This window comes from Mytilus galloprovincialis, chromosome 2, assembly GCF_965363235.1.
Source record: "Mytilus galloprovincialis chromosome 2, xbMytGall1.hap1.1, whole genome shotgun sequence".
NCBI classification, from domain to species: Eukaryota; Metazoa; Mollusca; class Bivalvia; order Mytilida; family Mytilidae; genus Mytilus; species Mytilus galloprovincialis.
In genome coordinates this window covers 18,528,125-18,551,078 of record NC_134839.1, presented here as the reverse complement: position 1 = coordinate 18,551,078, position 22,954 = coordinate 18,528,125, and the positions used below count along the sequence as shown (strand labels likewise).

General features: G+C 31.2%; 1 protein-coding gene across 2 annotated transcripts in view; it reads left to right on the top strand.

Annotated features, from left to right (window-relative positions):
* The window catches only part of LOC143063041 (LIM homeobox transcription factor 1-alpha-like), a 29,554-nt gene extending 7,122 nt beyond the window's left edge, over nucleotides 1-22,432 (top strand). Inside the window, exons 2-9 of one of the 2 annotated variants that reach the window (XM_076234957.1) lie at nucleotides 5,766-5,954; nucleotides 14,200-14,417; nucleotides 14,869-15,017; nucleotides 15,486-15,563; nucleotides 17,345-17,465; nucleotides 18,532-18,567; nucleotides 19,306-19,380; nucleotides 20,568-22,432. In XM_076234957.1, the coding sequence (XP_076091072.1) occupies nucleotides 5,770-5,954; nucleotides 14,200-14,417; nucleotides 14,869-15,017; nucleotides 15,486-15,563; nucleotides 17,345-17,465; nucleotides 18,532-18,567; nucleotides 19,306-19,380; nucleotides 20,568-20,752 (1,047 nt within the window). In that variant the 5' untranslated portion in view covers nucleotides 5,766-5,769 and the 3' untranslated portion in view covers nucleotides 20,753-22,432. The remainder of the gene's footprint in view (nucleotides 1-5,765; nucleotides 5,955-14,199; nucleotides 14,418-14,868; nucleotides 15,018-15,485; nucleotides 15,564-17,344; nucleotides 17,466-18,531; nucleotides 18,568-19,305; nucleotides 19,381-20,567) is intronic. The other variant, XM_076234958.1, reaches the window with a different exon arrangement.
* The last annotated feature ends 522 nt before the right edge of the window (nucleotides 22,433-22,954 follow it).

The following is a 22,954-nucleotide window of genomic DNA, read 5'->3' as shown; positions in this document are numbered from 1 at the left end:
AATATCAACTCTGGAGTCAGTACTTTGGTACTGACATGATTTATAACAAACTATTAAATTTGAAAATCATAAAGAAATTGAGGATTCATCTTAGATAACCTTAGATGGATAAGGCTGTGTGTTAAGTCCTTTTTTGACCCTTAAGCTCTTCAACTGTTTTGGCTCTTATGTATCCTTTGTTTAATATTTGGCTTTGAACGAAACAGCGTTTTGAACTTATGAAATTTATATAACGTGTTGTTTTAAGTTATTATTTACTTATTTGTCTAAGTGTTGGTCAAGAACTACATTCTTTATTAACTTTGAGCCGTACGGCTCATCAGTATAATCAAGTACATGTTGGCTTAATATCAATTTATGAGAATATTTCGTTTGCAGTTGAATTTTTATCAAAATATCAGCTTTCTTTTTGAAAGTGACTTCCCAAAAAAGGAAATAGACATACATGCACTCCTTGAACTTAAATAAAAATCCATCAAAAAAAGTCATGAAGTATAGACTAGAATATTAGCATAATATTTATATTTATTGTGCAAGCACCTCAACAATTTAACACGCGATTACATGCAAAAAAAGTCCGATTTTAAACCTAAGTGCACACTTTAACGCCTGGCCTCTTCGTATAAAATACGTTTATTCTCGTTGCATTTTAAGATTTCGTAATCACACGGAAATGAACATATTTTTATTTAAATATATATTTTCCCATGCTTTGAACTATTTTATTGTGATTGTGAAATCTACATAACTGGAAAAATAATAAATTTTTAAAGAAAGTGTCCTTTCCGTTTTTATGGTTATTTGGTTTGATTAACTGCTTCTTACTGTAAAGACTCATAATGATTTAAGCACACAACACATTCGATATAAATCCAAGAAAAATAGTACACGCACGGCGAATATTCATATTTAAGCTAAAATAAACAAAAACTATAATATCATGTTGATGAAAAATCCAAACGTAAGGTTTAATAATTTATAGAGAAAAAAAACACATTTAAATTTTACTTACTCATAAAAATTAACCAAAACGTACCTGATACATTTTTTTTAAACTGAACAATTGATTTTAAAACATGTTGTATATATATATATAATTAATTACTTAACACAGTTGAATTAAAAGTAACAAACTCCGTGGATTTTTTTTTTATTTTTGATTTTCCTAAATCACACTAATACTTATTGTGAAATAAGTACTCATACAACATGTTTTTGGTACATATTCAATACAAAAAGATCAAATGTGTTTACACCATTAAAGTTATATTAAAAAGATTCCGTACTAACTATACTAGCAACGAACACACTACTTAACCCTTCCCAAGCATCGGTGGTGGTAACCCAGCAAACAAATTCCGTAAAACATTTAATTACACGACTGATTACAATTGTATAAAGGTAAAGATTTTCACGCATATGTTTTACTTTGAAGTGATGATGACTTGCAAATGAAATGCTCACTGTTTCGGATGATACAAATCGTCTTATTCCAAATAATCAAACAATATCCGCTACAGATGCAAGAATATGGATCATGAAGTGCAAAATATTTAAATTCCCCTTTCTTACTATTTTCATGATGGGATTAAGGAGATGAATTGACGGTATTACGTATCGTATCTATGTCACATATGATAAGTATATAACAGTGTGTGTGTCTATAAAAAGAAGATTTGGTATAATTGCCAATGAGACAACTCTCCACAAGAGACCAAATGACACAGAACTTAACAACTGTAGGTCACCGTACGGCCTTCAACAATGAACACAACCCATACTGCTGTATATTTACAAAATTGCATCCCGCACTGTGATTTGACCCAATGCTTCTGTAAAACTTCGTTTAGTGTATCCTGCTACCAATCGGCAACTACGTTCACGTAGACTTTCGCTAAGCAAGTGAGGTCTTTACTCTAGGCTTGCGTAACAGTACATTATGTGTGTATGAGAGAGAGTGCGTGTACTATTTTTTCTCGAATTTATATCGAATGAGTTGTCTGCTCCAATCATTGTGAGTCTTTACAGAAAGACAGATTTGTTGCGGTTTAATATCAAAGTTTCTAAATATTTCATACTTGCATAGAATAACTTACACGTAGAATAACCTGTGTTTGAACCTAAATATAAAATAAAACTTGTCATTAATTTCAAATAACATGTAATCACAGAAGTCTGTAAGACAGTGATAATTTGTACCATTGATCCAAATGTATTCTTAATAATAATTTTTTCATAACATTTTACAAATTCATCCTAATCATACCTAACCTGCGATAACACCACATCAAATCGCCATCAGTACACGTGCGATGTGACAAATAACATTGTCGTCTGCGTCATGACAGTTTTCGTCGGTAATGCGTTTAATGCAATGGTCATTTTGACACTCTCCTCAAGTAGTGGCATTAGAGATTAATCTATAAGAGCGATAATCGTGCGAATTGTGGCACGTGCATTGTCGGGCGTTATTGTATTTGCAAAATCATGCAGGTTTAAATTATGCTAATAAAACTGACTAAGATTTTGTCACGTGTTGTTATTTTCCAAAGTAGATTTACTGAAATTCATGGGGCAATGAAAAATCTTTGTCAGAATTTTGACATGGTTTTGAGTGCATGATAGGCACTTGAGAATTGATTAGCTATTAAGAGGGAACGTCACTCAGAGGGTTCAATATTGTTTATGACAAATGCCCTGAGTTATACATTTGTACTTGTGATAATTAGATAGTTAAAAAGTTTCGAGAGCCTACCACCGATTGTTCATTTCAAATAATAGTCTTTAAATCTCTTATTTTTATTTCAAATGTTTATAGCACTATTTTTTCCATGATTTTGTGCTATATTGTTTAAATTTTACATTTAATATACGACAGTAATTTTATCGGGTGTTCTGTCAGACTGAGCATCTAAATAGATTGTCATACAGTTGTGCTTTATTTTGTGTTTCTTTTTCTTCTGTTGGGATAACTAAGTAGACTGTATGTTAACTTTAAATTACTGAATTAACACAGAAAACCGCGTGATCTATTTGTACTGTAATTAAGAATTGTGGAGAAGCAGACGATAACCCAAACAACCGATGTTTATGACCGTTCTCAATTATTTTTACATATTTCAGTCGTCTTTGATATAAATATTGTTGAATTCATACCCTTTTCAGAACGGTGATTATTCGAATCTCACAGTTCGTAGCAAATGTCATGACAACCCAAAAGCAGTGTACCCAAGTTCCGAGGTAATTTTCATCTCGGAGCAATCGCGTTGCCTGGGAGTTGATAATCGTCGACGGAAGCTCGCCGCGACTCATACACTTCACTCTTTACCTTTTACAGTGAATAAACTTGGATATTATTCTCATATTATCACAAAATCATGAACTGAACTTTGAAAAATTATGACCACACAAGGTGAAAAGAAAAAGTTTTTTGATCTTCACAACTGCAGAAGTGTCAATATTTTGGTGCGCAGTGAAGAATACGAGGAGGTGTTCCCGTTAGCTGGGTGGTGTCCGTTTGAAAATTCATAATATTTAATCAGTCTTATGCAACGTAATGCTTCAATTATTCGAGGAAAATATTCGTTTTGTATAGCATCTAATCATCTATAACCTTATTATGCATCTACATGGATCATTAGGGGAATAACTGTCTCACGATATTTTATTCCTTTTCAATAAACAAAAATTACGTTTTAATGACGTTATACAGCCTCGCAAATCTCTAAAATTTACAACTTATTTTAAGTGCATACAGTTGTACTTGATACACTGTTTCACCCTATGTTCTTACCTCACAAATGCTAAAAAGAGACTACAAGATGAACATTTTTAGTGGTTTGTTGAAAATAAAGGCGCTTTGCTGAAATCACTCAACTTACTCTGACTTTTTTTTTTTTTTTTGAGATTTCAAGATTTTCAATAACTTAATAATAAAAACCACAATAGTTCGTTTGATAATATACATGTACCCCATCCCTATACCGGCTCATTTCTGCTGTAACGTACTGACAAAGAAAAAGGAATATTACCATATATCTCGTTTAGAGAATATATAGTAATTTTAAAATTCGGACACGAAATACATCTTTTCTCACTATTTTTTTTGGAGAGACTTGTAGATCTACAATAGCTTGTTTTAAAGATATTACATTGGCTGATTCTCCACTGTAGATGTTTCTAAAAAAAATGTTCCTCTAATTTTTGTTTCCCAAAAAAAAAGGATTGAATACAGTTGATTTCGCTTAATTCCTTGTTTTTGTTTTCTGAAATCATAAAAATAATTGAAATTGTAAAACCGTATTGACAAATCACAGTTTGAAATCAAATCCAACCTGTTTTGATTTTTTGGCGATTTTTATTGTTTCCTAATGGTTCTGTTTAATATGCTTTGTTTTAGTGTTCTTGTTTGTTTGTTCTTGTCATTGTATATATTTTTCTTTTGGTCATTGTCTTTACCTGTTTCAAAACGTTCTAGTTGGACTTTGGAATTCTTATGACATTGTTTAATGATTTGCATGCTCTCTTGCAGGTCATCGTGTCTTGGATGCAAAGCTGTTGCATAGTTGATTACTTTTTTCTCACATTTAAAGCATAAACGATTTCTAAGTTCAATCAATTCAATTTGATAATTCTCAATAAACCTTGAAATAACTTATCAAGGTTGGGCAAGCAGTGCAATATCTTTTCTTGTGATTTTTAATTTAGAGATCTCACACTAATTTTACATTATGTAAAACTGACCAACCAAAAATGTGTTCTCGTTAAATCACGGTCACTTCTCGCGATGTTAAGGATAATCCCTTTGTTATTGTTTGTTTATTTTTGACGTGTCATGAAAAGCACCTTGTAATCTTTGACGTCCACATTTTAAGCTTTTTATTTCATGTTCTGTTGATAAACAGTTTGTTTTAAGAATTCTTTTGGTCAATTTAAGCCTTCTTTGTTTGTTTATGGGAATTCGATTTTCACATTTTTAAATCAGTATACTGTAACAGTTAATATTATATCTTTTAAAAATAAATTTTTTTTTGTACTATGATTTCATTTTTTTTTAAAGTTCAAATGTGATAATAGAATGAATTGTTTATTTCATTTTTAAGACGCCAAAATTTGCGACAGTGGAAATATTAAGATGCATTCCAAAATACAAATAAAAGAAATCAATAAGAGACATTTATCAAAAATGAAATAAAGTAAAAGAAATTGTTTCTTTTTCCCTTTCTCTCTCTCTTAAAAATCAGCAAACTATTTGAATTAAACAATCAGGAAAGAAGCTATAAATAAATGGACAAAAAAATGTTTGAATGTATCATAAGTAAATGAAACTGCTTTTAATTTCGGAGCATAAAAACTTTACATTATTTTTTTCCATAAAATGTTTCAAAACAAATTTGGTTTTGAAATTTTGAAAATTTTAAGGATAAGCAAAATTTACTGAAATTCCATCCTTGACAAACAAACAGCATTTAATTTACATCTAGAACAATTTCTAAAAAAGAAATAATTGTCCGCTAGGTTTTTAAGAACAGTGTATAAGAAGAACCAGATTCAAGGTCAATGGCTATGTGGTGAAACAACCGAAAAAGGCGTTGTATTATGATGAAACGACACTTAACATCTACTTTATAGAAATACAAATTCATAGTTAATATAGCCGCTAAATAAATACACGTTGATGCAAAATTAGAGAAACAGTAAGAAGGAAGGAGTATTGAATTTCATAAATTTTAACATGTGTTTTTTTTTTTCTTCTTGTTTTTCAGAGGAATGCCGGCAGCACACAAAGAGATCTGTCCAGGATGTCAACATCCAATCGAAGATAGATTTTTGATGAAACTTATGGACTGTTATTGGCACGAACAATGTGTTCGCTGTTGTATGTGTCAGATGGCTCTTACGAATTCATGCTTTTCAAGAAACCGAAAGCTCTATTGTAAAGTTGATTACCAAAAGTAAGGAACATTTAAATATTTTATTTTTACCAATATTCATTCAATTCCATATATATTTCAGTCAAATTTCTAGAAGCTGTCGCTAGTAAACTGAGAGTATGTCCCATATGACCCACTTTGTCTGTCTTGTCGTCTGTTAGTTAAGGGAGCAACCATTTAACTTTAAGGGGGTTTGTTTTTTGTCATCTGCTTGGCCAGATTTTTTTTAAATCAAATTCGGAATCAGAATATTATTTTTTTAAAATAAAAAAAACCCGTAAGGTATTACCGAAAAACCCTATTTTGAACTTTAACAATCTGATTAAAACTTAACAGAAGAACGATTCGTGGACGGCAGCTTGTTAATGTCACAGGCAAAAGAGAAACTTTCCCGCTCATATTCTGGTCTTTTAAAAAGTTAAAACATGCATAAGGAAGTACACCACTAATTCATGTTCCTATTGCTTTTTATGTTTTATTACTCCGTTTCAAGCAGGCACACCTCTTTTGTTTTAAGTTCAAATAAAGTGGCAATCATTGCATTTCAAAGCAACACGTTATAGTTCAAATAAAGTGGCAATCATTGCATTTCAAAGCAACACGTTATGGTGTCTTGTACTGAAAAAATCAACATACCTTTAATGGCATATAAGAAAGAACTGGTTCCCGGAACTTCGGATGTACCAAAACAGGTACTTCAGATCTGACAAACAGACAAAATTTACCCTCTTTTTAAAATTTGGTGCAGTTTTTTTAATATTCAAAATTAAAAGTCCAAAAGTGTTCTACAATGATCACCAGTCCTTATGCTTTCATTTGATACCAAAAATACCTAAATATTCTACATATTTTGAAAGTAACACTCATGAGTAGGAACTTTTTTTTGTTAAATATGTACTACTTTCTGGTATTTGCTTTCTGGCTGGGCCTGAATTAGTGGTCTTACACCATAAGCAGACACGTAATAACGCACAAAAATATGGTGAATAACAAGAACATTAATGTTGTATTTGTAACTATCGAATCTATGAAAAATTTAATGATAGTTATGCGAAATGTCTGAAACCCAAAACTTTGAAAGGACTAGACAAAATAATAATACTGCTCTACATACAAATTACAGATGATAGTTTCAATAATTATATGGGCGATTTGAAGACTACGTTTGAAAATATAATTGATTATTGGTAGAAAAATAATTTATTTGTCGATTCTTTTCCAAGACTCACTCAAACTGTCGTTCTAACCATTCCATTTTACGACATTTTGCTACAGCTTGGAATATCTGATTGTTTTTATACGCATAATGTTGCCATTTTTATTCAATTTTGATGTTGATTAATCACAAAAAGTCAAATAACAAACTCTGCAAGCGACGTTGACATGATTTCATAGCAATTTGCCTGTCAACGCTGCTAACAGCCTCCTACGATACCAACGATTCAAACGTCACGGTAACCCAGACTAAGAAGTAATGTTTGCCGATTCAATTAAAGGTTTGGTGTATGATCTGAGAACAAATTGTACGAACTATGTTTGTAACAAGTTAGAGTAATTGTTTGGGAATTTATTAATGTTAATAAGGGCAAATTTGGCACGCGACATCTGGTAAAAGTTATTAAACTGCTTTATCGACGTATTGCATAAATCCCGGAATCTCTGTTGGGACACCATCGATTAAAAATTACCGGATATCAAAACCTCTATCAACAAATTATCTTTCAGCCAATAAATCGGTTTACTGTAAGAGATATTCAGTGAAAATTATTAAGCTGCGCATTTTTATATCTAAGGAAATGATAGCTAGTCAATATCTAAATATTGAAAGGGCTCGAAACTAATGTTTCTTTAAACCAATGTATATATGATCAATTTTTAATAAAATTAACATGAAGAGTTAAGTAAATGGTCATAAAAATGACACTGTTCTATTGGTTTATGCAGACCCTATTCGTGAAAGTGACCTGATACTTTAATAACGAATTTGTTCTGTAATGATACGTTTTACTCTTCAAATAATGCAATTTTTAACACATGGACTTCCGTGAATTTCATTAACATGTATTTGCTGAGGCTTCTGTCGTAATCTGTACCCGTTCGTAGACCACCCGATGAATAACAGTTAAATTAAATTCAATATGTTACAGCTTATTTGATAATCAATTTCTTTCAATTTAGTTGTGTAGCACTAAGGGTATTGAAGAGTGAAGAAAAAAACACATGATAGTAAGATTTCTAGCAATAATCATATGTGTACGCATCACGATGCAAACATATATATCGATCCGGGCGCATTGCATTTGCGCCACTTTTAGAAAAATCCAATCCTTCATTTTCGCCACGAAGCTATATTTCATTTGCACCACAAGGTTATATTTCACTTGCGCCACAAGGTTATATTTTATTTGCGCCATAAGGTTATATTTCATTTGCGCCAAAAAATAAAAACTTCATTTGCTCCATTTCACAGATAATATAGGTTTTCCTCATGATATCTGGTACTGAGGTAAAATTAATTTCATACTCGGTTTATTTTTTAAAAATCTTTCAAAATTGATTGCAAATTTAAAACTTCCCAGCTGTTAGTGTGTGTTTTGTGGTTATAAAAACTTTATGTCGTAAATTTGAACAAGTAACTTAGTAATAGACGCAAAATTGCCATTTTTATAGATTTTGGTAAAATTTTATGTATTGATTAAAAATAACAAACCTAAGATAATTTCAAACAAAAACCAAAATTCTAGTTTGATTAGAATATTTTGTAGTCTTTCAAATACAATGTATTCATTTTGGCTAGAAATGTCGTTGGTATGACTATTTTCGGACAACATGTTAAAGTAGTATTATGGAATCAAAATCTAAAAAAACTAGAGCAATGCTTACCCCTGCATATTAGAGGTTTTGATTTTATATTAGAATGAAATTCAAAACAGTGTGGCTGTGGCCATTGATTGACACATTAAAATCATCCATTGACTGGGACAATTTACATGAACGTTTGTCTGTAACGACCACCGTTCACGACGTACCTACGATAGACATTTAAACTGTGGGGTCACCAAAGGTTTCTTTACGCCTTTAATTATAAAATAATTCAAAAAAATAATCAGGAATAACCTTTATGTTTTGATTTATATAATTGATATAAATCAAAACATCGTGTTATTTCTGATTAGTTTTTCGAATTACTTTATTAAGGTGTTAAGAACCTTTGGTGACCCCATAGTTTAAGTGTCTTTAAAAAGTACATAGTGAGCAGTGGTTGTTACATACAAACGTTCAACTAAATTGTCCCAGTCAATGGATGATTTTAATGTGTCAATCAATGGCCACAGCCACACTGTTTTGAATTTCATTCTATACATAAAATGGTTGAACAACCTATTAAAGTATTATAAGACTCCTTACTTTGAGTATCTTTTCCCTATTCTTGTCATCTATCCGATCTGGACACCTATTTCAGATAAATACAAATGATTTTCATATTTTTGACAACATGTAAATTGGGAGTATGTATTTTACCAAATTGACTTCCATGCTTATTATTTCTCATGCATTAGCTAAGTCAGTCGGTAATCTGCTCTTGTAAGTAGACTACCCGATATATAACTGTTAATTCAGTCTGCTACAACTAATGGGTACACATGTCTTCCATTTTTGGTTTTCGTAATTCGTAGATATAGGAAGGTATGTTATGAGTGCCAATGAGACAGCTCTCCACCCAAGTCACTATTTATAAAAGTTAACCATTATAGGTCAAGGTACGGTCTTCAACATGGAACCTTGGCTCACACCGAATAAAAAGCTATAAAGGACCTTAAAATAACTATTAGTGTAAAACCATTCAAACGGAAAACCCAACGGTCTAATCCATATAAAAAACAACAACTACTGAACATCAGATTCCTGACTTAGAAAAGGTGCAAACAATTGGAAAAAATGGGTTTAAACGTTTTAATGGTACCAAACATTCACCCGGCTTATTTGAAACCATAGTATAACATCACAACATAGAAAGACAAACTATAAAATATCAATTGGAATGGCTTTCTCAATAAGAAGACGTATACAGTAACACAACTAAACATATGCTGAACGAATAAATTTGATCTATGATACAATGTTAATACAAAGTTAACAAAAATAAGTGATGGATAATTAAAGTAAAAGTATAATACCTCTATGAAATGCTAAACAATTTCAGAAAAAACATCAACTTTGAAAAAAAATATACATTAGGCTGTTAGTTTTCCTCAATTGAACAGATTCATATTCTCAATGTCGGGGCTTTTATAGCCTACTACTAGTATATCATATGATTTTTTTCACGTTGTTGAAGGTCGTACGGTTGCCTTAAATTGTTAACATCCACTTTATTTGAAATTTGGTGGATGGTTGTCTCATGGGCAATTCTTCTACATGTCCTTATTTTTATATTGAAGTTTAAGAGAGATATTTTAAGAAGATTTTGTTACACGACTATTATTTCATTATATGACAGGAATTTCGACGCTTGTACGATATCTGATATTGTCCTTGACAAGGATCTTAGACTTAATTGGTTTTATTACAAAATAGCAAATATTTTGCCAAATATATTTATTTAAGATAGACAAATACAGGCAAAAATAATTAAAGAATAAAAATTAGAAAATAGCGGGGTTGTAAAAGGTAAAGAATAATAAAAAAATTGAGAAAAATGGTAAAAAAAATATTAATAAAGAAACGAAGACAACCCATCCGCACCATCCTTCATTATTCTTAAGACTAAAAATATCGTTTTCAAGATTTTATATTATTCCTCTTTTAATTAAAGGTGTATTACCTGTTTTCCATTGTTGTTTTAATTTGAATAATTCTCGAATCAATTGGTATTTCTATAATTAATCTTAGTACATTACCGGTTTATTCATTTAATATTTCTACCTCTTTCTTTTTTGCATGTCTTTATAACTTAAACAACGTCGGATTACTTAACTCTTCCACTCCGTCTTTGTTCTCACTCGATTAATAATGAAGAATTGGGAAAACGGTATAAAAAATGTTTAATAAATTCTAGAGGTTCTGAAGGCCTGAAGAAAAATAGTCGCAATATTGAAGAAGCATATTGGATTCTTTTCGTCTTGGCTTTTGTTACTTGAGTCTTAATTGTTTTTTTCCTGGAATATATTAAGACTGGGAATCATTCGACAATTTTAAATTATGATACACAGAAATAAAAATAGATTGTTTAAAAAGGTAGACGTCATTTGCAGATTTTTTTAATATAGGAAACCACACTTTATCATCATCCACATAGATTTTCATGTGAGGGTATGACTATTGGTATTTTGGAGTTTTTCGCTATAGGATAACAATAAAGCCGTATAAGACAAGATTCCTCTTTCAGACTGGCTGAGTAAAAAGGAATTTGTGTAATGTTTATGGTAAACTGGTCAGAATTTAAGCTATCGATATTTCATTTTCTTGAATGCAGTTTTATTGTGTATTGTAAATAATACCATAGGTGTTCCGAAAATTCCCGGCTTACTCACGAGGCGCGAGGCTAGTAGTTTGCTTTGATATAGTTATTGGTTAAAGTCATTTATACTTAAGTATGGCTTCATAGGTTTGAAACAACAATATAGGTTAAATTTCAGTTTACTGCTAAAGTTATTATGCGTATCATCTGTTACGTCTGACACGCATCTTTTTGACGTTTTGTCAACATGTTGTCTTATTTTAGACTATAGTAAAATATGATAAAACAATTTGTACTTTTTTCGGAATAGTATTTGTAGTCTATGGATATAAGTTTTATATAACTTAACTGTTATGATTTTATAAAAAAAAAAAAAAAAAAAAAAAAAAAAAGCTGTTTATTTGTGTGGACTGGTTGATTACACGGTATTGGCGCAATAACGTGCGTAACGTCGTAACGTCTGCTGTTTGCAACCAACAAACAAACTGTGAAATATTCAATGAAGCTCACTGTTACTGTGACAATCGATATTTGAAAACAAAACAATTAGTGTATTTCTTTCTTTTTTTTAACAACCTCAAAATGTCAAGTTAACCCACATACTACATACATGACTTCATTCACGTACACCGGTATAGTCAAGGTTTCTGTACTGCAAACGAAACAATACTTTTTCATTAAAATTGGTAGTGATAAATTGTGTATGCATTTTTTTTCGAGTTAAGTTTTGAATTCTACTCGCAAATACCCAGATTACAATTGCGTATATATTGGAAAGATTAATTTCACTACATTCAAATACGTTGGGCGTCGAAAGTCAAACCAAACAAATAACAGGAATTCAATTTTATTTTGTGCTTAAAGTAAGTTGATACATTTGGTTCACTTATTGTTTTATTTTATCATTTATTACATGTACAAAGAATTGTGCGAATGAAATTCAAATTACAATTTACCTTAAATATTGTTTAAAAATTTCAAGAAATATTCTCTAGTAAATTTTTCACTTATGTAAATGGGCAGTGTTATTTAGTACTTTCGTATTAAGGTGGTTTTCCTGTGAAGACGAAAATTATTCGTGAGATTAGGTTGACTCAATCTATTAAATGACAGCTAAATTCACAGACCATAATGCTTTTTATTTAGTTAAATGTATATAACATGTTATCTAATTTGACGATTAAACAAATACAGCGTACCAAATCTCTGGCATACAAAGAATAAAAGTTAGAAACGAGATGCACCCTAAATTAGAGCACATTTATCTCTGAAACATAATTAGTCTTATTCAGAAGTTTTAAGTCTCTTGAATAACATAATTCCTTCATTTTCCGTATCAAACACCTTAAAACTTGTCTCTATTACAAAACACGCTAATCCGTTCACGCCTTTTCACTGAAGAACAATGGCGGACATTGGAGTTTCCGGAACATTTGCAGGATTTCAATGGCTGATCATTACGACTCTGATTGTTCTTTTCTATGACAGAAATAAATACTGCTTGAATTTGTTATTCACAGTTAGCTGATCGAACCATTTAGTATTGACAAAGAACAAAGAAAATTGTAGAAATCGGCTTACTTTAGCCTGATAAACAAGAACGAGAGCTTTTAGTTAGAAAGTTACATTGAAAAGCTAGCAATAGATTCCTGCGATTTACTTCCGTTTTAGTGTTTCAATGTGAGTAAAAAACGTTGTCTAAGCTATTCGTACGTTAAAACTTAAAACTAAATGCAAAAATGATTCGGTCTCACATAAAAGCTTGATTGAAATTGCTTAATTTTCTAGAAACGCTTTCCAGTTCGTTAAGACTGCGGGCGTTCAGATCATTTGTACGTATTTTGTTGTTTTTGAATTTTTATTTTTTTCTCTGTTATGGTAAATTTATTGCGTCACGTCTTTTGATGTTCAAATGCAAATGAATAGAATTTGTGTGCTGCGGCTTAAATGATGCGAAATAGTTGTCATTGATTTTTTCACATCTCCAATAGTTTTTGAAAATAATAAAAGAATTAAAGCTTAATCGGTTAGCATAATTTGTCAAATTCAACGCCAGTCATTCATTAAATCCCTGAAAAGAGCAATCAGAGAGGTTAGAACGAGATCAGAGTTGTTCAGTCACTTGGAAACTGATACCATCAATTGGACCAAGAGGAACACAATAGGGACTTTGACATGCTTTTTGTGGAAGAGAAAAATACTATAACAAAAAACTATAACTCTTGAAAATTATGACAAGAATAATAAAAAAATATAACAAGAAAAGCAAACTTTTTTTTTTGTAGTTGTGAAAGTAAGGTATTGAATAAAAGTCACTTTGTTTAAAGCAACAGTGTATCTTTTTGCACTAAACACTCTTTGTGGTGAAATGAAGAATACGTGTCAGAAAAACATGAAAATACTGTTTTATGGTGAACGATCTTATTCCCTGAATTTTTGGTCATCCGATGTCGTTTTTTTATTATTCTATGAACATGAGTGTTTCGATCAAACTAGCTAACGAACATTATTTTCGTTGTAATACATAAAATGCAAGTTTGTTCCTTATTTTAAGGTGGCGATATTGCAAAAAAAAAACTCAAGACAAACTATCAAAATGTAAAAATCGTGTGGACCTTTTCACAACATAACAGTGATAACATATAGGTGTTTTATTCCGGTTGAATAAGAAGATGCAGACATCAGTATTTATAAGTCCATATGTAATTGCAACTTCGAATATTCGTCCATTTAAGACACATTAGTTATGTTATTTTATGGTCATAGGTATTATTATTTCTATAAACCTTGGTTTGTTAATTTCAGATTATTTCGTGGAGCGTGCAATGGGTGTGGATTGCACATTTCTCCAAATGAACTAGTAATGAGAGCTCAAGGATACGTTTATCATCTACAGTGCTTCGTTTGTATAGAATGTGGTCAGCCATTACAAAGGGGAGATTACTTTGTCATTCGAGATGGCCAGCTCTTTTGTCGCCTGGACTTTGAAAAAGAATTCCATATGTATTCCATGAGTCCGAAAAGTAAGTTATGAAAACAAAATTCTGGTGGTTTGAGAGTTTTTATACAACCTTTGTTTTACTACATTAGAAGTGTATCATTTTATCAACTTATGTCTGGTTATAAATTCAATTCTAATCCAGTTTTATTGCCATTACACTGTATATTTGAAGCATGTGACACAACATAACAAAATGAAAATTAACAATATCAACAAGTGTATCATGATACTGGTTTAACGTTGCAGCTGAAATTTTAGTCCTCGCTGTCATGTGCAAAATCGACCCCAGTTTCAAATTCATGTCTTTAGATTAACTTCCCGTGTAAATCTTGAATTAGTAATCACAACTAAATTATAAATTCCATTTTTAATTTACATATACATCAAATCTCCTTAATAATTTTATTTTTTTCTGTGCTGTGGAAAGTGTTAATTTACAGGTCATTTGCATACTATAAAATGAGTTAAAACAGGTTACATTTTAGGTGACGATAGCGATGATTATGATGACGGGGAAAGCGATGGAGGTAAACACCCCAAAAGACCACGAACAATTCTTACAACGAGTCAAAGAAGAAAGTTTAAATCAGCTTTTGAGATGAACCCGAAACCTTGTCGAAAAGTAAGATTTATTTACAAATTAACATCGATAGAACAAACGATTAAATTCATTGAAAAGGCCAATATGTACTCCTGATCTCAAAGATATAAAAGACATATTGTCCACTCGGTAATGTCAGTGTAAATGCACATTTCATACGGAACGCATATTTTCATAATATGTCTGCCAAATCAGTTTTGATGGGTCCAAATAAATAATGATTACAGAAGTATGCTTTGTTTTCAATAGTCCAGATTGATCATTGAGGGATCACAGACACGCTTCCCCTTTCCCTCTCGAAAGGATATTTCGCTTCTTTATTTTAGTAAACTGAAAGTGTAAATTGATATATTTTACTTACTTAAATACTGATTAATATTCCTAAATATCGATTCATTTTAGGTACTAATGAATATTTAATTTTTTTTCTATACATAAAATTAGTAACACATATTTTTTTTATTAGAGTCTCAATTTTTTCTATTTTAGGTTAGGGAACAGCTAGCGGCAGAGACCGGTTTAAGTGTGCGTGTCGTTCAAGTGTGGTTTCAAAATCAACGTGCTAAGGTAAGAACAGATCACATATTTACATAGCTAAGCAGTAGTCTGTAAATAAATAGATTTGGATAAAATATTACATGTTTTATAGCATTTGAACATCCACAAAGTTTTGAAATGGGTTTTTAAAGTTAAATTATAGGTGGAAGGATAGCAAATTTTAATAGGAAATAGCAATTACCAAAAAGAATACATTTTAACAACCGAATAGAGTATCGATAGATTTGCTACTTCTGGAGAGGGAAAAAAGCAGAAGAAAAAGACACTAATGACGCAATCAAAAACCATCATAGAAGTTATAAAGTAAACAATGCCAAAAAAGAAAACTACGATTATAAAAACATCACTTCACATTTCATAATTTAATAAAACTAGAATCCAACCACTATGTTTTTGTTTTTTAAGTAAAGAAATATACTTTTCAATTCTTCTATAAACAACAATAGAAGTCGAGCATTTGTTTACAAAATAAAAATGTACTTCTCAATTCTATGATAAGGGGATTGGTTTTGTATCTTCGGTCAACATGTCTATTTCATAGTATCTAATGTGTTAATGTCATACTAAAAAGTTTGAGGTTGCGACCACAGCACCATTGTAGTTAACACTTACAAAATACCATCTGCATCTATGATTGTGTAACTGTTTTACAGTGTTTACATGGAGACATTGCCATTCGAAAAATTAATATTTGACTGCGTTTACCACGCAAGCGATATGTGTGTACGTGTCTTAACCCAGTATAAAGTGGGTAGATCAAAATTTGAGACATTCCTATTTTAGAACATAAAAAACTAATATCTTTGAAGATCACATTTGCCTAGGGAGTTGCAAGTTGCCAACCTTAGTTTTAGATGCGATATTTTGTGAATGATAATGTGATTATGTTTGTATATAGTTTATGACTGTATGTTCTACCTCGATTACCTTAGCTGTATTTGGCAAAACTTTTAGCAATTTTGGTTCTCAATGCTCTTTAACTTTGTACTTTATTTGGCCTTGTTAACTTTTTTTATTCAAGCGCTACTGGTAAGTCTTTTTGTAGACGAAACTCGCATCTGTCGCAGTTACAAAATGTCAATCCTATCTTAGCTTCCTTCTGGTAACCTATGATAAATTAATTGTTGTGTAATTTCTCTTTGGTGAGCAAGAGTGAAGGGTATTATATCCAAGATTGTGCATAGAACGTGGCATGTCGGATATTTATTTATTTCCCTTCAACTGGAAACAGAAAAGCACAATGAATTTACATATACATGACGTAACATTTCAGAGAAGACATAATTTAAACACACAGACAGTTATCAACTTTGAGAAAATAAAATATATTTGATATTAAGTTTAAGAGATATTTTGAAAATTTTTAAAAGTAAAACAAAACTGGGCAAGAACAGTACTTATTGAAGAAAATGACTGTGAAAAGTTGAGCAATGAATGTACTTTAAAAATTACGAAAGATCTAAACCTTTTATTTGTGTAAATGTAAATACCATCTCTGTAAAGTATAAATATAAATACAAGGAGATACCTACCTAGCAGATATATAGATATAGGCAGATGTGGTATGATTGCAAATGAGACAACTCTCCATCCAAGTAACAATTTATAAAAGTAAACCATTATAGGTCAAGGTACTGCCTTCAACAGAGAGCCTTGGCTCACACCGAACAGCAAGCTATAAAGGAACCTAAAAATTATGTATATTTAAAGGACATATGAATTCCTTCCTCCAAAAGATTACTGTATTTCTAGTCCTTTCAGAACTGATTAAAATTCTCTTTACAATTCAGGTTAAAAAGATCGCAAGAAGACAAAGCCAAGACGGCAGTAGTGGTAAAGGCAATAAAAATAAAAATGGCGATTCAAAGAAAGAAAAATCGGACGGTTATAAAAGCGATGATAGTGATCCAGGTAAAGTATTCATGGGGAAATAATTTGAAACTCAAGTTTTATACATGTACCATAATTTGCTAAAAAAAAAAATACTGTCTAAAATACAGCTATCGTACTGTGGGACAATCGAAATCTTTAAAAAAACACGAAAAGACCATGGGAAAAAAATAAATTGACGAAAAGACAAAACAATAATAAAATAAAAAAAGAGCATCACGAACACCACTTATAAATGGAAAGATGCTACGTAGTAGATAGACTCAAAAATCAAAATGGTACAAAATGTCATTTTAGTTCTTCATATGTTCATGACAAACAGAAACCAACTTCGGACCTCATTCCCCTGCTTAGATTATGTACACAAACAGGGGAAACTTGTTTATAAGCACTTAACCCTCCACAAAACTATGTTAAATTCCCATCACACTAGACCAAGCACTTAAACCTCCACAAAACTATGTTAAATTCCCATCACACTAGACCAAGCACATTCCGCTACGATAGTAACACGTTCTAGTTACGATATTGTCACACTTTTGCTACGTCCAATAAGACATTAGAACGACTAACATAATCTTTGTACACTTCTACCAAGACCTTTTCGATCGCATTACTATCTCAATACTAGTCTACTACGATCGAACTACAACTCCACTGCGTTGTCTCTGAAACCTTCTCCATTGGCTTTCCAATTGCATGTGACTTTTGCAATAGGTTTCCAAAACGATGCTTCTACGCATCTAATACGACTAGTTTTGGCTACGACTTGTTTACGAATATTTTAAGCATGTTCAAAGTTGGTCGTCGTGGACTTCCATGACCACGACGACCTCGGTACGTCCTTCTGTGACCTTTCTAAGACTTCCAAAATGTTGCATGATGTAAAGCGGGATAGTGGTCCTTGTATGATTGGGGTATTATTGGCGATTACAGCCTTATAACAACTTAGTTAAAGAAGAAACTAAATGTGTGACATTTTAATAGTATTTGTAAAAAATGTTATTAATTTCATTCTTAAAATTATCAATATTATTATTAATAGTCCCCTTAAATCCTTAAAACTATTTATTTTGATTTTTTTCAGATAGTAATGGTCGACTATGTGACGTAGATTCCATAGGTAAGAAACTCAAATTACAGGATAAAAGTTAACAAAAATATAGGGAATTGCATGTATTTAACTACTGACATATAAGTTTATAAGTGGAAACAGTACATCAAGATTGCAACACATGGGATAAATGTGCTTTAATTAAGAAATGAGCCAATTAATCACATTTAGCGAACGACAGTTGATGACTATTTAGATTTTTAGAATGAAGTAATAAGGATAGTTAACTATTGTAAGAAATATTAGGCAATTCTTAAGTTTAGGTTACTTAAATATAATATACATGCAAAGGAAACATTTGGATTTGAAACAACGAGATAGTAACCTACAAAAAAGTAGAATAACAAAAATATTGGAACTCAGAGGAAAATTCTAAACGGAAAGTCCCTAAGCAAATGGCAAAATAAAAGCTCAAACACATCAAACGAATGGATATCATCTGTCTTATTCCTGACTTAGTACATTGGTACAGGCATTATTTTTTTTAAAGTAACACAAATACGTCTCGAAATAACAGTCATTTGTCAACACTTTTTGATAAACTAATAAATAATTTAATTTCTTGTACTTTATGCTATCATGCTCATATATTTTATAATTTGAAAGTAGCAATTTAAGAATATAAGACAAAAACAATAATATTATTTAGACTATTTTTAACATTGTTCAGACATTAAAATGAGATCGCTCAACTATAATAATGCCACTTCTTTTTTCTTAAATCTCAAATGTTTCATTTCATTTCAGTATCAATGAGTTCAGACAAACATCACAATGGTAACGCAGAACAAATATCACCATTGCCTGCCAGCGAATATCAGGGTAATTATATTAAATTTAATTTTGTCATGATTAAAAACTATGATAGTACACAAAAACTAATTTGTTGAATGATATTGAATCTTATTTCCTCTTAATTTGAATGAGATATATTTGCAACGTTATTGCTATGCATCAAAGAAATATGAAAAGAACACTTAAAAAGTAAAATCCCAAAAATACTGAACTCAGAGGAAAATCTAATCGGAAAGTCCGTAATCACATGGGAAAATCAAATGACAAAACACATAAAAAACGAATGGACAAGAACTGTCATATTCCTGACTTGGTACAGGCATTTTCAAATGTAGAAAATGGTGGATTGAACCTGGTTTTAAAGCGCTAAACCTCACACTTTGGTTCCGTTATATTTACAATGATGCGTGAACTTAACAGACATAATAAATAAAACAGTCAAAATATTGGTACCGCAGTCATCATCGTGTAACAATTTTAAAAGGAACAATTTAACAGAACACAAAAACATTTATCTACAAACACATTCATTGATTCGTTATAAAATGTCTGCGTACGAAGCGGTTTACTTGAATTACCATCATCAGAAATGCCAAAGAATGTATAGGTACCGAAGCACGTGAAGATCTATATGGCCAAAAAGGACATGAAAATATAATATACAATAGATATAGGAAGATGTGGCATGAGTGATAATCAGACCACTTTCCATCCAATTCCATCAAAAAAGTGAAGTCACAAAAATAGATCAACATTGCATGAGGGAGCTGGAACCTTAGTTTTTTGTCAAAAATTTATTATAAACTCATAAACGGAAAATTAAAAAGAGATTGTTATGGTATTACTCACGTAAGTGTCGAAGTACTGACTACGAAGCAGGAGATAACCTGGGGGGGGCTACTAGTATTAGACCAACAAAAAATAGTGTAACATGTTTATTAGGTAGGCTAACAAATATATGATCGGGGGTATTTTTCAAACGGCACGGGTTGCTTTCATTCGATATGGGTTGCTTTCATTCGCAATGAAAACAAATCACAGTATGAAATGGTTCATCCTTCAGTCGGTAGAAGATCAGAATTTGCATGAATTAAACACTTACTGTAAATATAACAGAATTAAACCAGATAGGTGAGATATATTTTGCTAAGCATGAAAGGAAAAACAATTCAATATATTCTCTTGAATAAAATTACATTATTTTTTTATTTTAGAATCAAGATTTGACGAAATGGACGATTCGAGGAGTGTACGGCAAGCAATGGAGGACAATATCAATTGCATCGATCAAATGTTCATGACCGATTCCCATGGACATTCGGCTATGGATACCGGCAATGTCTTAAATCCTATTGACAAACTGTATTCAATGCAAAACTCTTATTTTAGTGTGGAATGATATGGAACTGTGATAAGATATATTATTTGTATGTTTGGTAAAAGAAGATACATGTAGTTGACTTCCGATTTAATTAATATTTTTAAAAAAATATGATTCTATAGGTTATTATAGAACTGGGGGTATTTATTCAGCAATATATAATTATCTTGATATTAATGTGCAATTATGTGATATATTCTGTCTCAAAAGGATTGTACGTACTTTTAATGTTTGTACCCCAAAAAGTGAAAATTACGTCACGTCATTGGTTGAATTCCAATTGTTTAAGCCAATTACAATGTTTTGGTTTCCGCTTTTAGAAATATTATACATTGTGTGTATGTACTAGCCTAAAGATTTGTGCAACTATACTAATAACCTATATATACGAATAAGTCGAAATAATATCGTATCGAAAGAAAAGTAGTTCGGCATTGCAAGTGGTTGTCGTCAGTGTCCATGTTTTTTCTTCTTAAAAATCAGGTAGTACTATTTAAATGTATAATTTTGTACCTTATTAGCGTACTAAACAAACGAAATTCAACCAATAACAACGTAACGTTATTTTCATTTTGGTGTAAGAACGAATAGAAGTGCCACTTTCAATAGTTTTCTTTTCCAATGTTTCAAAACAGTAATTTTTCAGAAGATGTTTTTTGTTCATTCTTGGTATTCCGCGTAGCTTTCTCACAAAATAAGCCAAACTAGTAAATTGATATAAAGAAATTAATTTATTATTCTATACCATGTGCTAAAATATTTAAGTGTAGACTCCAGAGGTATTTAAGTGTAGACTCCAGAGGTATTTTGACCATTCTTGAGATTTGAATCGTTTACATTAAATTTGAAGCATACAACAATAACGTTTCTTTAATTGCTGTTTTGATAAAAAGACCATTTGTTTTTGGTTTATTAGAAGCTAAGCTTAAAAAATATTCTAGCATGCAAGTTTGTATTTCATCATCTCAGATCATTTTAATCATAAATTTATTTACGTAAAATGCTTTCAAACATCTGGCTATGATGAAGATAGATTAAGATGTCAGCTTCGGACGTAGGGAAAATTGTTTGTCTTTCTTAAAAATGAAATAAGAAAAAAATAATACATAACTGCGTTTTCTTTTTATGATTTTGAACATTGCCCTTCCTTTTTAATAGATGTTTCCGCCGCTGTTACTGCCACCGTTTCCGCCATTGTGTCTGTTTCTATACTACATTGAAATTTATTTGAGAATGAACAAATCAATTTTCATGAACATTTTCTCATTCCTGAAAGTTTGCGCATTTTCATTTTGTTTAATATTGTACATTCCAATAATAATTATGTTCTCCAACTCGGACAAAAAACCGTAACCCCTCCCCTCTTTTGAATTAAAATGAGTGCTGCCTGAACAATTTTTAAATATTTCATACTTTGAGGGAACAAGGATCTAAAAGGGTATACATGAGACAAAAATTCACAAGATATGTTCAGACGCGTCAGTGAGCTAACGGATCAATCATGTTATATATATCCAATATTTTCTTTTCAAAAACTCTTAACTTTTGTTTAGTATTTGACATTGAATTACACCAATGACTTAATTTTGTATGGTTTGTTTTATTGTGTTGAAAAATAAAAATTATATTGTGCTTTATTTATTTTATATTGTTATACAAATGTTGTCACGAAAATTTGAATAAAGAATTGATATTTTAGTCTGCTTTTTGTGTTATTCCAAAGACCTTCATGGTTTCTTAAATGCATGAATGCTATTTAGCAAAGACATTATCGAAGAGTCATCACACATATTAAAAAATTATATGGTGATGGAAGATACTCAGTTTAGATTGTCAGTTTATAATATGAATTATTATTTGGAGAAAGCACCTTTTATATCGTAATGAAAGTTTAAAAATACGACATGATCCTATACGCGCTTGCGTGACAGAAAGCATAAAGCATGAAACAATATATTTGTCTAATTAATCTTTTAAAAAAAAATATTCCATTCACATGCACAGTCGCTGAATAAGGAATATCATTACATTAATCAAGGGTGCCGAAGGATAATATATTTAAACAAAATATGAACAAAAGTCATGCACCAACACACGACAGATACAATTCAGCTAGTAAAAACAAAACTACAAATAAAAAAGTGATATTGAGTGTATATCGACAAACAGGCAGATACGCTTATACAAGATACGTAGTCAATAGAGACTACACGGTACTGG